This window comes from Dothidotthia symphoricarpi (assembly GCF_010015815.1).
Source record: "Dothidotthia symphoricarpi CBS 119687 unplaced genomic scaffold P153scaffold_32, whole genome shotgun sequence".
NCBI classification, from domain to species: Eukaryota; Fungi; Ascomycota; class Dothideomycetes; order Pleosporales; family Dothidotthiaceae; genus Dothidotthia; species Dothidotthia symphoricarpi.
Genome location: NW_022985039.1, coordinates 22,049 through 38,905, shown reverse-complemented (window position 1 = coordinate 38,905; position 16,857 = coordinate 22,049). Strand labels below are relative to the sequence as shown.

The 16,857-nt window shown below is 40.9% G+C and overlaps 5 protein-coding genes across 5 annotated transcripts; 3 read left to right on the top strand and 2 right to left on the bottom strand.

The window, feature by feature from the left end:
• Nucleotides 1-1,069: 1,069 nt before the first annotated feature.
• P153DRAFT_362065 (uncharacterized protein) lies at nucleotides 1,070-1,900 on the top strand (the record flags this gene model as incomplete). The annotated part of the gene is made up of 1 exon (XM_033667058.1): nucleotides 1,070-1,900. The coding sequence occupies one exon, from the start codon at nucleotides 1,070-1,072 to the stop codon at nucleotides 1,898-1,900; it is 831 nt and encodes a 276-aa protein (XP_033517757.1).
• Nucleotides 1,901-2,095: 195 nt separating this feature from the next.
• On the bottom strand, nucleotides 2,096-2,886 carry P153DRAFT_362064 (carbohydrate-binding module family 50 protein; the record flags this gene model as incomplete). Its single annotated transcript, XM_033667057.1, has 5 exons — nucleotides 2,096-2,171; nucleotides 2,236-2,299; nucleotides 2,356-2,582; nucleotides 2,644-2,750; nucleotides 2,812-2,886. The coding sequence occupies 5 exons, from the start codon at nucleotides 2,884-2,886 to the stop codon at nucleotides 2,096-2,098; spliced, it is 549 nt and encodes a 182-aa protein (XP_033517756.1).
• Nucleotides 2,887-3,135: 249 nt separating this feature from the next.
• On the top strand, nucleotides 3,136-6,861 carry P153DRAFT_413727 (uncharacterized protein; the record flags this gene model as incomplete). Its single annotated transcript, XM_033672126.1, has 6 exons — nucleotides 3,136-3,158; nucleotides 3,241-3,272; nucleotides 3,324-5,969; nucleotides 6,034-6,153; nucleotides 6,206-6,342; nucleotides 6,469-6,861. 6 exons carry the CDS (start codon nucleotides 3,136-3,138, stop codon nucleotides 6,859-6,861), a joined length of 3,351 nt encoding a protein of 1,116 aa, XP_033517755.1.
• Nucleotides 6,862-7,416: 555 nt separating this feature from the next.
• P153DRAFT_380118 (uncharacterized protein) lies at nucleotides 7,417-8,124 on the top strand (the record flags this gene model as incomplete). The annotated part of the gene is made up of 2 exons (XM_033669907.1): nucleotides 7,417-7,571; nucleotides 7,680-8,124. The coding sequence occupies 2 exons, from the start codon at nucleotides 7,417-7,419 to the stop codon at nucleotides 8,122-8,124; spliced, it is 600 nt and encodes a 199-aa protein (XP_033517754.1).
• Nucleotides 8,125-8,220: 96 nt separating this feature from the next.
• On the bottom strand, nucleotides 8,221-9,252 carry P153DRAFT_304040 (quinone oxidoreductase; the record flags this gene model as incomplete). The annotated part of the gene is made up of 1 exon (XM_033664558.1): nucleotides 8,221-9,252. The coding sequence occupies one exon, from the start codon at nucleotides 9,250-9,252 to the stop codon at nucleotides 8,221-8,223; it is 1,032 nt and encodes a 343-aa protein (XP_033517753.1).
• Nucleotides 9,253-16,857: the final 7,605 nt, after the last annotated feature.

Genomic DNA, 16,857 nt, shown 5'->3' with positions numbered 1-16,857 from the left:
GAAAGACCATCGCATCCTCTGTCCACAGATCGGCAATATTGAGGGAGAGTCGTCCAGCTCAAGCTTCCAGTGAGCTGAGAGCTATCAGATAAGCCCTTCCTACTATCGGATCCCACCATACGCAACCAGCGCACCAACCTTTCTGCATATTTTGATGACAGAACCATCTCTTGCGAAGCTAGAACAGGGTACGAGAGCGCAAGTTTGAAACGGTGACTGCTTGCATTAATGAATGCACAATGCACCACCAGGGTCCGTTTTTGTAAACGAAGAACTCATTTGGCTAGTCAGGCAAGAAGTTGGCTACAGCCTTCGCTGTATCTACGCAGGGGTCTGCCATGCGACAAATGAAAATTGTTGGAACGTTAAGTTCTGCTGTTGCTTGCGAGTGGCTTAGGGAAAAGAGGCATAGTCGTGACAAACGGATCCCATCGCTACAAAAGTTGAATCTCAAAAGCATTTGTTCACAAAAAAAAGCCGTCGATGAGAGTTTTGATGCCGCCCGTAATTCCTCAGCCTGAAAGTTGAATTCTGAAGGCACCGAGACGATCCACTGGTCTAGGCGTTGGCTGAGTTGTTCGATGTTTTATTCGATGTCAGCTAGGGCGCGAATTATAGTGCCTGCGGAGTACAGAGTGATGAGAATTTTCTGGGTCATGATTCCTAACTGGACTACGGCTTTGAAGTGGGATCCGCAGTTAGCCGGAATAAGTCTTGTACCAGCGGGAGTACGAGGAGGATTCATCACATCGTTGGCGAAGGAGGACAATGTTGAGGAAACAACAAGAAGATAAAGCAGTCAATAAGCCGATCCACCCCACGTGATCGGTATATTCACTACAGTATCGCTGACAGTACGGGGTCAGGCTAAGACAAGGACATAGCTCAAGGATCGTACAACGGGACCCGTTCGCGCAGGAATTTCAGTAATCACGCAGCTGTTTGGCGCGCTCTAATTGGCCATCTGGGCTAGCACCGTGAGGCCTTAGCGTTTCCTGTGTTTTGTGCCTGCGCTGCTCCACCTCTCCCGCGTTACAACACCCATCGACTCACACTGCTCCATTTGAACATGGCATCGCGTGGCGGCCCTAGCATGCGATTCCCAAGATGGGGTGGGGCGGCTGGAGGACGTATTCAACGCGTCAAAACACATGTTATCCCATTCACAGATCACTCTGGGCGCGAAGCGCTCATGGTGTTCGATGGCTGGGTGTCCTGCCCGCTCCCACCGCTTTTCAGTTTCGCCATCTACTTCACACATCCCGAAGTGACCCCGGAGACTGTCAAGCCGGTCGAGGTTCTCGAAGCTATCAAGCGCAAAACGCCGTTCGACAGCTCGTGTTCGATCCGTCTGGAACTATACTTTCTTCCTGCGCCCGACGTGGATAGCAGTGATGACGACTGTATTGCTCATTATCGCAAAGAGAAGGCCGCACGGGAAGATTATACACGTCAAATCCAAGATCTCGAGAACTCAGCCACGGATGATGATGATGAAGAGCAGCAGCAAGGCGGAGCGAGCGTTCATGGCGACGACCAAGCCAGACAACTACCTGGTCTAGTGCCTAGCTACATCGATCGTCCAAGTTCTGACTATTATCACGGAATTATCTTCCGTTATCCAGGTGCGGATTGGTCCACGGACAAGCGTCTAGCACGCCGCATTTATCTTGATCGAATTTCCGAGGAGGAATATGCTCGCGTAACAGAGGGAAATGATGAATTCTATCGCCTTCCTCCGGTATACGTTTCTCCTATGCCGTTCCAGGAGAGCAACACTACTGAAGTAGGAGAGAGATTTGTGGGCATGGCTATGTTTGACGCTGCAAATGCAAGAACGAAAAACGAGACTATTAGCCCCTGGCAAGAAGCGCGGGAGCGAGGCTGGAAGTCATGGTGATGACTCGCAGTAGCTACATATCGCATGAAAGTCTTTTAGCAAGTGTTCCGTTTGTGTACACGACTATTGACGTATTCGCCGATCGTGCTCCACCGAATTATATATACTACAATCATTGTCCGCAAAACTTTCATCTTAAGAATGTACAAGAATAACAAATCGTCCATAAAAAATATCCTCAGAATGAGCCTTGCCTCAGGCCGAAACCCCTACGCAGTACGCATACGTCGGCCAGAAATTGGTACCACAGTCGTTTTGAATCGCCGGGTTCCTTCAATAAGTTAGTATCTTCGACTCCGCCCAAACTCAAATTGTTTAAAGGGGAAAGCACTTACCACTTGTAGAATTGGTCGAGCGTGATACCATACTCCTGCGTGATAGACCAACACGTATCACTGCCTGGTCAATTGTTAGCAGTGCATCTCAAGGTAAGCAGATGAAAGAGTGGCACTGACCTCCAACAACATGCCATTCATCACAATTCTCGATAGTACCGGGGTGCGTTGGGACTGGAGCGCTTGGGGCCGTTGGGCTTGGGGTTGCTGATGTAGTTTTAGTTGGCGTTGGCGTTGTAGTTGGCGTATCAGTGCTAGACGCGATATCGGTAGGCACAGCATCTGTACTAACGCAGTACTGATAACCAAGCCATAAGTTACTACAGTCGGCACCGACAGCAGGGTTCCTGGAGATCGCATAACGTCAGCACAAGCTTCGCGTGAGTGTATAAAGGGCGGTTTGCGTACCATTTGAACAGCTGTGCTATGGTTATTCTATTCAAAGCCAGGAATGATTTGCAAGTCATCGGCGCGATAGCGGCGTTGTACTCGACGCATCCCTCGATTGCGCCCTCCTGCGTATTCGTTAGTCTCCTGTTGAAACGAGCAGGTCCAAGTCGCATGAAGACAACATACCCTTATTGGATAGCTCAACCCAGTGTCTTCAGGTAAAGAAGGCTTAGTGGCGGATGCAGCGTTATAAGCTGCCATGCAATAGCGAAAGTCTTTCGATGGCGCGCAATCTGTAGAGTTGACATCGAGTGAAGGGTTCCTGGTTACACATGTCAACGCTGATTCTATTCGCGATGGGAAAAACTTCGGTCAGAGATTGAAGGATGAAATAGTACTGACCAGTTGGCTAATTGCTCCGGTGTTATCGACCATCCTTTGATAAGAGCGTCGCATGCAGCAGCTCCCAAAACGGAAGAGTGGTAAGTAATTCTTTCCCACAGCAACTCTATGGACGGTCTCAGTTGGGAAGAGTGCGCCGCACTTTCCCTCCTATTGTAGTACTCGAGTCGCTCGAAAAATTTTCCCTGTTCAGAGAGCTAACCAACCTGCCAGTGAGTGGAGGGGCGGCGACCCAACCTGCAACGGTAAGTACACAACTACACAACCATTTCAGTCGGTGCGCTGACAACGGCAAGGTCAATGCCATTCTGGTGAGGTAGCTCTGCAATCCTCCTTGTACGGCGACGGGGGCAAGTGCATCGACGGCCGCAAGTTTTACTGCTGCAAGGCCGAGGCAAAAATGCCCGATTGTGGCTGGACTGACTGTGGTGGTTCCTGTCCTGACACTCACAACGAGATGACATGGGCATACGACACCTGCAGCAAAAACAAGAAACGCAAGTTGTGCTGTAACAAGGATGAAGGATGGAAGAACTGCGCGTGGCACGGCAAGCCAGGCAGCTGTTTCGACAACCACTGCGATACAGGTTGGCAAGTTGCTATCACTACCTTGTATGAAGGTGAGGGCGAAGGCTGCGGCTTCTGGCACCCCGAACGCCAGCGAAGCTATTGCTGCGACCCTCCAGATGGAGAGTCACCATTCTTGCCAGTACCTCTCGAGTACTTGTTCTCGAATCCACCCGATGAAGCCGAAGCAGACACAGAATTCACCCTCAAGACAGATCCAACATACGGTGGAAGCAACACTGTGCCATTTGCAGAACAGCCAGACAATGCACCCTTCGGCTTTGTTGTCCTCACCAGTCCAGACGAGAAACAAGTCTCTCTAGACAAACGTGACGGGTCTCATTGGGAGGTTTTTGATTGCTTCGATCCCATTACAGAGGGTGAACATATGGTGTGGATGATGTGTACAGACCAGAGCGAGGACTCCAACTGTCACAAGATTCACCATGGTCATGGCGCTCCCGGCACCATCATTCAGATGCCAGACGGATGCGGACCAGGAAAGTACGCCGTGGTCAAAACTCTCGAGCCAAGCAGGAATCAGAGCTTACCGCACCGTCTTGTGGAGAGAGGTTTAGCGGTGGTCGATCCCATATACGACTTAACATTCGACTATCATTTCAAGCGAGTACCTCGAGACCTGGGTAACACTCAAATGAGAATCGACTTCAGCAACGAGCCGGAGTACTGGAACAATGTCGTGAATAAGTCGGCCTCTAGCAGTAAACACAGAAAACGCACCCTGGAGGACGTCGGCGGTAGTCACAAACGCTGGCTGGAGGAAGAGTGGCGAGAAGACGCACACTTCGGAGCCCTCTCTCCTGAAGAACTCCACAAGCGATGGTTTGGCAGTGACGTCGTGGCCTGGCTCAAGGGAATCATCAACGGTGTCTCCGGAGGACTTGACATTAGTCACACCTATTCGGACGATTTCATCCTCAAGATTATCGACCAGCGTCTGGATTGCCCCAATGTAGCGGCCAAGTCGGAAGTTAAAGCCGAGTGTCACATTGATGTCGACGTCAACTATGGATTTACCCTCGTTGCCACGTTGGGAAATCCCGGAAGTGTTATCGATCTCAGCGACTCGTTTTTGTACTTCCGCACCAAGGGCGAAGTGGATGCAAAGTTCGTCGTCGATGCTGTAGTCACGGCCATGTTCGATACAGGTGACATCATGATGTTTTCCCCCGACAAGTTTGGGGCTGCTTTTGCCGTGCCTGGTATCGTCACTATCGGACCCAACTTCAAACTCTTTGGAAGACTAGAGGGCGAAGCAACTCTAGGCGTCAATTTTGAGAGCAAAGTCAAGCTGGCAGAGTGGGACATTCGCCAAACGTACCCCGTGGCCAACAACGACTGGGATCCAGAAGCATCCAAAAGCCCAGACAAGAAGGGTACACAAAATGTGCTGGAGCCTGAATTTGATTACGGCTTAACACTGGAAGGCCATCTCACTGCTCACGTCAAGCCAACAATCACCTTTGGTATCGACTTCAACCAAGACTTCATTCCAATTGACACTTGTGCTGTCAATCTTGTTGCCGACGGTCACGTTACTTTCCACGCCGAATTGGAGCTCAATAGCGGGTCCTCATTCTGCTACGGTGTCGACGCTGTCGCCGATCTCTATGCAACGATCGAAGCACCTTCGGAGTTCAGTTGGGCTCTTCCAAATTCGCCATTCCCTATAGTTCCTATCGATGATGTTCAACTCTATCCTACTGGAGAACAGCAAGCTTGTATCGATATACCTTTGAAGCGCGGACTCGACAGCAACTACCTCAAAGAGAACACGAGCACGATATCATCCGGTCGATCTCAGCGTCGGCGCTTCATGACACTCGATGATGGGGAAAGCCATCTCAACGCCCTTGGCAAGAGAGCACAAGTCTATGGACCTTTGATTCCTCGTCTAGATGGCCTAAGCTGTCCCGGAGCCATTGACGTAGGTAATATACCACCATGTCCTCTATGTTCAGACGACAGCAGCGATCTCCAGAAGCGTGCAGAGTCATGCTGGCTGGATCCTTACGCAAAAGGAGTACCCTGCTCGTCGGACGTGACCGAAAAGCGCGATCTCGATTTCATGCTCGCAGTGGACAATGAAACCATCTATGAAGATGTGGTCCGCAAACCGATACCCTTTGAGCTCCGGAGCGAGCACCATCTAGAACGCAGTCTTATGAAGCGCACGGACAAGGTGCTTTCATGGGAAGGCTATGATCTTCCATGCGGAACCTACAAATATCGCTCATTGGCAGCCAAGTCGGGTGGTGTGAATAAATGGTTCGGCTTCCGAGGCTCGGACAAACAATGCGAGACGGCGATAACCAAAATGACTATTCGTGATATAGACCCGTCGGACTATGTCAGTAAGTATTATGCCTACACTACCGCCATGTTTTCGAAGAAACTTGTTACTGACTTGGCTTGTAGCGGAGCATATCTACGAGGTCCAATTGCTGAGATACTTTATGCTATGGCTCATTAACGGCCCCCTTCCCACAGGGTACACAGCAGCATCTCTAGACTGGGTTTCCAATGTGATCATTGGCGGTATCAATCCAACTACTACCATTGTCCCACCCAGGGATATGAATTTGGGCAGGAGACTCTGCGTTTTTCCAAATGACATATGGCCTAGGGGGCGACCATAATCCTGGCGGACTCGCACTCGCCCAGAAAGGCGTGAATGGGCGCAAGGAAAACCTTTTCCACGGCGGAACACCCGATTCCAGGAACGACGTCAGCAATCTTCAAACTTGACTCGCGCACCGCAACACTGCTGGCGTTTTCTCTTACATGCGGAACACAATCATCTGGGGCAAATTTGTCGCTTCGTCACAACACATGGAAGAAACACTGAATGAGTTTGATGCAAACTTCAACTGGAACGGCCAAAGCCAAGAAAATGTCGGTCAGCCGGGGCTCCCACAACGTGGTGCCAATAATCCCGTAGCAGGAATGCGCGACTTGTTTTGCTACTGGATCGACATGTATCTTAGAGACATTGAAGCCAACGGTGTAACATGGTGGAATGCTGCAGAGGCACAGTCCTCTTACGGAAGCGACAATGATGGCGTCAAGTGGCTCAAGAACGTCATGAATGTAAATGGGCCGATCTCACCAACGACAATGCGCTTCTTGCATGCTCGGAATCAGCACGGTCCCTTTGGTTCTAACAATCAGCCAACTGTACGGTGGTTGGCGAGTAATTATGACGGTTTGTGGATCGCGGGTAATGGACCAGCAGGCCCGTTCTGAGAGTAGAAGAGATCATTGCTCGTAGTACGAGTCGCTGTATATTATATCTTTCTTTCTGTGTACATAAATCAAAAAGGATGTTTTGCTCAATGTTTTGGAGCGGCTTCACAGCAGACTCGTGAAGATGCCATTACTGTACTTGTAATCAACAGACATCAATTCAATGACCTAATAGTGTATTATGAGACTTTGAACTCCCTAAACCTAAGAGATGCAATCACTACTTTGCCGTGTTTCTATACAGCAACATCATCCGTTTGACCTTTGAAGAAAAAGAGTGATCAGAACACAAGCGTCATGCTCACCCACAATCCTTGATCCCAGAAAAATGAAAACAAAACTATCCTGGTCGGACACACACGTTCCTCCAAACGAGGTAGGGGAAACATCCGTGTTACCTTTCCTGAATGGTAGCCCCAAAATTCCAAAACTCCTGACGTCAACCCCCGCCCCACGCGCCTCTCCCAAACGGGTAATCACATCCAATACACCACTACAACCCTTAATATATCCTTCTTCCTCCTAGGAAGAAAGTTTGTCCTCCCCCAAACCACCATGCCCATAAATGTGCACACTTACACCCTCCCTCCTACACCTCTCATCCCCAACTTCCCCTACCCCCTCCTCCACTACCCAGGCCTCCTCAAAGAAACAATCACATCCCTGACCTTCACACAAATCCAACTCCTCGACCTATACGCCGCAAACGGGTGGCAAGCCCAATAGATCGCCAAATACGGCCCAGACATCCAATCTCACTACCACTCGGGCACGCACGAAGCCATGGCCGTGATATCAGGCGAAGTCGCCACAATCAGGTTCGGCGTTACCGACGCGCCGGACTGGGCGCCAGGCAAGTACGCAGCGGGCGAGAGGGGCGCCGCAGGGGAAAAGGGAGGGATAGAGATCCAGGCGCGGTTAGGCGATGTTTTTGTTGTGCCGGCAGGTGTGGCGCATAAGACGTTTTTGCCTGTGCCGCGGTCGGGGGAGTTGGCGTTTTATCAGCCGAGAGATATTGCGGAGGGGAGGGCGGGCGAGGGGGGTGAGGAGGTGGAGAGGGAGAGGAGGCGGTTTTTTGAGGGCGGTAGGGTGCAGGGTGAGTTTATGATGATGGGGGCGTATCCGGTGGGGAAGGTGTGGGATTTTAGGGCTGGTGGGGAGGATCAGAGGGAGGAGGTTTGGAGGGTGCGTGTTCCTGACAGGGATCCGGTGCTGGGAGATAGTGAGGAGGGGCTGGTGGGGTTGTGGAGGGAGGGAGTGTGAGTGCTGTAAGTGAGCTAGTGTACGATCTTCTATTGTCTAGAATGTTTGGTTTCTTTTTTGGTTTAGAGTATCTATGCATTGCGAGTCTATGGACTTTCAAAACTCTAGTGCTACTTTCCCCACAGCCTTCCCACCCTCGATGATTTCATGGGCTTTTCTTACGCCCTCTTCGTCGAGTTTGAGCTTCTGCGTACAATGGCACTTTACTGTTCCATCGTCTAGCATCCTCGCCAAGTCTTTCAATATATTGCCATGGCTCTCGACATTAACACCGTAATACGGCTTTGTGCCTAGTAAGGCCCAAACAAACGTCAGGCTCTTTGCCATGAATTCTGTTGCATACATGGGAATCTCCTTGTCCTGGACAATGGAGCAGACTTTTCCAAATGGGGCGCAAATCTTGGCTGCGGGCGCTAGGTAGCCCGATGTTGGGGTGTGTGTGATGAACACGTACTTGATGGGCACATCCAGTTTCAGCTTTTCAATCTCGGTCGGAATATCCTCGTGATGGTTGATGGTGTGTGTAGCGGCTCCAACATCTTTCGAAAACTCGACTGTTTCGTCTCTTGATGCTGTAGTCACTACGACGGGTAGATTGAGGACATGGCGTGCAATCTGGCTGGCGACGCTGCCGACACCGCCGGCTCCGTTGATGATGAGGATACCGGCATTCTCGCCTCGCTGAATCTCGAGCCGCTCAACCAGGGCTTCGTAAGCTGTGATCCACGTTAGGGGCATAGCAGCAGCCTGGCCCCAGTCCAAGCTCTTTGGTCTCAATGCAACCGCTCGTGAGTCTACCAGCTGAAACTCTGCGTTGCTTCCCTGGCGGATGGGTGAGCCGGAATAGTAGACTTCGTCGCCTGCTTTGAAGTCTTGTACGTCGGGCCCCACGCTCTCAATCACCCCAGCACCGTCGAAGCCGAGGATCTGGGGCAGGCTGGGAGTACGCTCATAGTAGTCTGGGTAATCGTCGTACGTTCCAGCACGCACTTTAGTGTCAACTGGGTCTATAGAGCACGCCTTTACGCGGACAAGTATATCATGGCCCTGTGGATCCGAGGGTTTGGGGGCTTGGATTGCTTTGATATTGGTGAGTGGACCGTATTCAGTGACTGCGATGGCATGCATGTTGGAATGGTTGGCAAAATGCGATGAAGGAATTGGAACTATTGAGGCTGTGTAGGGGCATCTCAATGGTTGATATATGGGATGTTGGAGATTTCGGATCCACTGTTACGAACACTGCAGTGACAGCTCGTGACGTCACTGACATCATGAAAAATAGTGAATTGAAGTCGAGGCTCAATGGCAGTTAGATGCGGCATTACCGATTCGAGGTTGCGGATGGTGATGCTCGCCACTGTTATGGCTGTTGGAGATTGCCCCAGAGCGCTTTGACAGCTTGAGCTATCGTCATGTGGTACAAGGCTGACATGTTGAAAGCAAAACTCGAAAATTAAAATCCTTACTCTTATTGGGCGCATTTATGCCAGGTCCATTGCTGGCTGCGGCGGCACGATGATGTGGCTGACATGTCGTGACACCACACCGGTATCGAGCTTGACCGGAGGTTGATGCAGTAAATGGCAGAGACGTCCAAGGCGGTTGATTGGCCAATGCCAGACGCATGTGCGAGAGTATGTATGCGTGCCCAATGTATCCCAGGTCTAGAAGATAAACGGAATCGACGTAGAACAGAACAGTAGAGGCCTCAAGCACATGATTAGACCGGTATGCGGGCAGCCGTAGGGCGTGAGAGGAGAAGGAGGGGTTGCATGCGGTTAATGCAGCAGCTGACGAGTGAAGAGAATGGCGATGGCGATGGCGAATGAGCACTAGCAGTCGTCCGGGCCCAACCACAAAGCAAGGCGTGGACGAAGACAGGGCGATATAATGAATAAGACATAATACTTTGCGGCGAGAGCGTCGCCATTGTGATATCACGGCATTCCCCCTGAGCAGCCACAAGGCCGGCACTTGGACTTGCAGCTGGACTCGGCGCCCACGGCCGCCCCAAACGATTGAAGCCACCATGCGTGCCCAGACCTAAAGCTGTGCGCGCATCGACATAGCGTAGCTACCTGCCCTGCATTCCCCCCACACCGTCGCCTCCCCTTTGCTCCAATTCTTCGCTTCCTACCCCGCCGACTTCCACGACAGCGACAGCGACAACGACAACGACAACGACGACGATAACCTTGCATCTGCTGCGATTGTGAACGGCTGGCTTGGCGCTGCGCCTCCAAGGCTCCCTGCGTCACCACCACACCACCACCACGCACACCAGCAGCAACGGCAACAGCACCGGCACCGGCATCGCGGCAGCCTACATAGCTGCCAAGCACTGAGCAACCGTGTGCCCGTCGACGGCCGTGTTGCATGTAACCACCCGCCTCTGCTGTCCAAGCTCGCACGCCATAGCCTCGTCCTGAAGCCTGCCCAAGTGCCACCTTGCAGCGGCCGCCAGGGTCCAACCCACGTTCTTTTAGCACCTTTACTGCGCTATAGCCAACCCCAAGCCTAGCATCTATGCCCGCCTATAAGCACATCCTAAAGAACCTAAACCTAAAAATTTTAGAAATCTAAAAATTATAAAATCTAAAAAATAGGTAGCTAGAATTTAAAAAATAGGTAGCTAAAATCTAAAAAATAGGTAGATAATAGAGTAATAATCTAGGTATAAGAGTTAGGTTAAGGTTAAAAATTATTTAGATTTTCTATAAAGTATAGCTTTTATTTAATATTTTTTATAACCTAAAAAAGTCTACTCTCTCTAAAGTAGAATATAGTAGTCTACTAGAACTTTTTATACTCTAAAGTAGAATATAGTAGACTACTAAAGTTTTTTATAACCTAAAGAAGTTTACTTTCTTTAAAGTAGAATATAGTAGTTTATAAAGGTTTTTTATATTTTAAAGAAGTCTACTTCTTTTAAAGTAAAATACAGTAGTTTACTAAAGTATTTTATAACTTAAAAATATTTACTTTTCTTAAAGTAGAATATAGTAGTTTATAAAGGTATATCTAATTTAAAAAAAGTCTACTTTACTTAAAGTAAAATATAGTAAACTACTAAGGTTTTTAATAACTTAAAGAAGTTTACTTTCTCTAAAGTAAAATACTATAATTAATTTATTATATATAGTAGAAGAAATATTACTTAATATATATAAGTAGATAAAGGTAAAATTAAATAATAATTAATAATTATATAAGTAGAAACTAAATAATTATAATAGTAGTATATATTAGTAAAAAAGAAAATAATAGCCTTAGTAAGCTAGAAATATTAGGTTATTAATTATTAACCTAAAAGTATATAAAAATAGGTATATATACACTAAGCTAGTACCTAAAATCTAAACCTAAAAACTAGGTAGATATAATATCTAGATATAAAAACTACCTAGATATAATATATAAACTTAATAATTAACTAGATATAAAAATTAACTAGATTTAAAAAATAACGTAAACCTAATATATAAACTTAAAAATTAACTAGACACAAAAATTAACTAAATATAAAAATTTCCTAGACCTAATATATAGACTTAAAGATAAACTAGATATAAAAATTAACTAGACTTAAAAATTAACTAGAATTAATATATACTCTCTATACTAACCTAGATAACTATAGAGTATCTAATAACTTTTAAAATAGTTAAATAGATCTAGAATAGCTCTAAAAGAGTAGGCTACCTTAATAATAAAACTATATAGTAGTTAGAAACTAGAAGTATATAATAAGAACTATTACTATACTACTATTTACTACTTAATACCTAATTTAAACTTATTATCTTTAGTATCTTAGACTTTATAAACTTTCTTTATTTAACTAGAATTATTTCTAAATAAGTTAGCTATATAAATATTTACTAGCTCTTTATTATTAGTATCTTTTTACTATATTTATTCTAAAGAAGATTATTTATTTATATAAGAGATATATATTAGAGTAATAGTATAGGTAAAACTTATAGCCTTTTTATTATACTTAGCTAATAGCTTTATCTACTAGGCTAGTGTTATCTATATAATAAAATACTTAAGGTAGGTAGTTAAAATTATTACTTAGAGTAATAATATAAAGATTTTTATACTAAACTAGTTATATAGTATATTCTATCTCTTTCTATATTTAAGGTACCTGCTATATAATATTAATTTCTTAGAAATATCTTATTTTAATATACTAATTATATACTATCTAGATATTAAGTTAGTAAGTTACTTTCTATAGATAACTAAAAATAATTACTCTTTAGTTAATTTTATAAAACTCTAACTTCTTTTAAAGTACTTAGCTTTACTTTATATTAACTTTTTAAGTTTTTTATATTTTATATAAAGAGAGAATATAATTAATTAATACTATATTTTACTAACTAGGGTAACTACTTTATTAGACTATATAGTAAAGAATAAGTTCCTAAAATTAGCTATATCTAGTATTAAGAGTCTACTACTATTATTAAAATTTAATAAGGTCTAAGTTAAAGCTATTTAGGTATTTTACTATTTAATTATATAGTTTAGCTTATCTTCTAATTTAGATTTAGTAGTAAATAAAATAGAGAATTTTTAGCTATTACTCTTAATAAATAATAGCTAACTCTTATTAAACTATAACTACTATATAAAAAAAACTATAACCTAGTTTTAAATTAATTTATCTATACTAACTATAATAGCTCTAGTATTTATACTAGTAACTATAGTTATACTAGTACTAATAAATCTCTTAAAGAAATTCTAGTATTAAATCTATTTATTACTTAATAAGGTAATATTTCTATTAACTATAGTAACCTTCTAGCTACTAACTACTATTTATATAAAAGTAGTATTTTATTATTTTCTTAACTTCTAAGTTGTTTTATATAAATTAGTATTATAGCTCTTTTTAGCCTACTTAGTACTATATATACTATTATTATTAGTATTTCTATTATCTATAGCCTCTTTTCTACTTTTAGTAGTAATACTATTTAAAGTATTATATATAGTAGTAACTACCTTAACTAGTTAATATTAATTAATTTACTAGTAAATCTACTCTAATATATCTAGTAGATATTATATAATAAATATCTAAAAACCTTTATCTTTTTTTAATACTACTTAGTACCTAGTAGACTTACCTTCTAAATACTTAGATATATAGTTAATAAGATTAACCTTTTTTTCTTAACTTATAATATTTAAAGAATATTTCTTTATAGCTACTCTAAGAATAGATATAAATATTTTAATAATAGAGTTATTATAACAAAGATAGATATAACAGGCTAGGCCTAGTAGAACCTTAGTAAGTAAAGCCTTAGAGCTTAGCTACTCTAACTACTAACGCCTACTAGAAATAGCCGGTACGCTACTAAAAGGACTATAAGTAGAAGAAAACTAGTACTATAGATCCTTAGTAAATTTATCTAATTTATACTAGTAACTACTCTTAGAGTTAGCCCCTTATATTTAAATTTACTTATAAAAACCCTTCTAGAAATTAGAAGAATTCTAGAAAACTACTAGTAGTATATCTATTAAGAAAGATACTATAGTTACTAAGCTAAAAGTAGAAGCTTTACAGCTAGTAGAAATAGGCTTTACGTAAAAAGTAATTAAAATACGCCTCTAAACTATAGCTAGATAGAACCTAGATAAATAAGAAGTATAGCTAAAGCTTTAACTAGTTTCCTAAAGTCTCTAAGAGGATAAATAATAAATAATAAGGTTTATAAATACGCTAATCTTAATAGCTAGCCTATTATTAGTAGTAGCTAGTAAATAACTAGTTAATAAACCTAATAAATAATCCTCTCTAGAAGAATTACAAAACGCATTATAAACACTAACCTAGAAAATTAATATTCTTAAGAATAGTACACTACTACTACTTACCCTAGCTAAATAAAGAGTATAATAATTAGAAAAAGAGGTATATAGACTAAGAGTAGTCCTAGAACTAGTTTTCTCTATAGTATTTATTAGAACCTATATAAAAAACTTTAAGATACTAGATCCTAACTACTTTAATAGTAATTAGAAGGACTATTAGAGGTTTTAGACTTAAATAAACTATAAGCTAGAGTACAATATTAAAGAACTAGAATTAAGGCCTAGATATATCTTTAACTAGTTAAAGGGCTCTACTACTAGTATTACTCTATTATAGATAAATTATAACAAGATAATTACTATAGAAGGGCTATAGATATTTCTAGATAAATAATTTACTAATAACTTATATACTAAAAGAGCTAGATTAAAGCTCTAAATCTTCTAATAAAAGAAGCTCTTATTATAATATTTTAATATAGAGTTTATAAGGCTAGCCTTTAAAGTAAAAGAAGAAAGTAATATAGATAACCTAAAGATAAAGTACCTTAGCACCTTATAACCTAACTTACAGAACTAAATAATTTCTGTAGATATACTAAGTAACTAGACTATCTAGTTACTAATAACTTAAGTAGTTATAATTAAAGAAAATTTCTTTAGAGCTAGAATTAAGTCTACCTTCTTATAAACAAGATCTCTATAAAATAACTCTATAAACTAAAAGCTATTAAAAGCCTATTTAAGTAAGTTAATTAAAAAAGTAAATAAATCTTATAGAAAAGCTAAATAGGCTATAAAGAAAGAACACTTACAATACAGAAAGAAAAACCTATACCTATATTATAGAAAAGCTAGGTACTACGCTAATAAGTATCTCTAAGTACTAGCTAACTAACTAATAAAAGCTACCCTTATAATAGCTTATAATTTAGAGAGGTTTTCTAATAAAGGCATAATAGACTTAGAAAACTAGAAACCCCTATATATAAATATAAGTAGGAGTGTAAAGAACTAGATTAGAAAGAAGAAGAGTTCTTATTATTTTAGTAGAACTAGCTAAATAGAAAACTACTAATAGTCTATATAATTATAAATAATATAGCTATAGTATCTACTTTAATTAATACTAGCTACTTAACTTATTTAATTATTTCTTCTAAGTTTATAAAATAAAATAATCTAGTATACACTATAATTACGTAGAGACCTATTATAGGAATAGGTAGAAACTCTGCTTAGATAAAGTTAGCTATCTAAATATAAATAGATATAGATAGCTATAAAGAAGAAATATAGGCCTATAAGCTAGAAGGTAATAAGGAATATAACTTTATTCTAGAAAGACTTTAAATAAATAGATACTAGGTAACTTTAGCCTCTATAAAGAAATCTATATTTATCTACAGTAGCTAAATAAGAATATAGAGTAGAGAAGGTAGAATACTAGTAGAGATCTCTAAGGCTATAAGTATATATACTTATATAATTTAGATAAAGTGCTTCTAGAAGGATAAATAAATCTAATTATACTCTATCTTTATAGCAGATATTAAGAAAGTACTAAAAAAGAAAAAGATAGTTAACTTCTAGAAGAAACTACTAACCTACTTATAAAGTAAGTTTAGAACCTTTTTAAGAAAAGAGGCTAATAAGCTTACACTACTAAAAGAAACTACTATTAATTACTTAATTAAAATTATAGAAAAATACAGTAAGCTAGTAGAAATTCTATAAAGGCTACTTTATAATATATCTAGAGAGAAATTACTAGTGCTATAGAAGTAACTTACGTTATACCTAAACTATAGGTTTATCTAGGTAAGTAAATCTAGTACTACTATACTTATACTATTTATAAAGAAACCTAAAAGAGAGCTATAATTTTATATAAATTACTAAGCGTTAAATACTATTATATATAAGGATAGATACTTCTTTCTTTTTATCTATAAGACTCTATTCTAAATTATAAAAGTAAGGTAGTTTATAAAGGTAGATATAATCTAAGCCTTCTACTAAATATATATAGTTAAAGGAGATAAATAGAAGACAGTATTTTATACCTAATTTAGGCTATATAAATAGCTAGTTACTCTATTTAGCCTTACTAACGTACCTAGTACGTTCTAATTATATATTAACTAGGTACTCTAGGAAGATTTATACGTCTACTACTTAGCCTACATAAATAATATACTAATCTACTTAGATAGATTATAAGAAGACTATAAATACTAGGTTAAGGTAATTATTTAGAAACTTAAGGAAGTAGGCCTATTATACCCTATTAGGTTGTAGACACCTCTAAAATTTAGTAGGATATAGCGAAAATTAAAACATAAACAGGGGTCTAATAGTAATAATATTATAGTTAGAACTTAGATTTACAATACTATACTACTACTGTTATATACGTCCTATACTATACTCTCTTTTATAAAAGTTTTAATATAATATCTCTTAAATTTAAAGAGTTATTTACTATTTTGTGTTTAGAAATAGTTAGATAGAGCTAATCTTAATTAGAAAGTTTTAAGCTAACGCTAAATTAGAATAGAAAGTTTTAAGCTAATACTAAATTAGAATAGGCAGTTTTAAGCTAACACTAAATATAAGTATAAAGCTTTAAAGAAAGAAAGGTAGAAAGTAACACTAGTTATATATTTAGCGTTAGCTAGTAGTAAAAATTAGGTATCTATATAGAGGCTAATAATATACTTCTTTCTATATAATAAAATATAACCCTTTTATTTTTAAGTATTACTACCTATCTACTAACCCTAACTTGCTAGTAGGCTTAGAGGACTAGTAGGAGAACTAGTCTAGAAGTAGAGGTAGTTAATATAGGGTTACTAGTAAGTGTTTCTAGTAACTACGCACTAACTA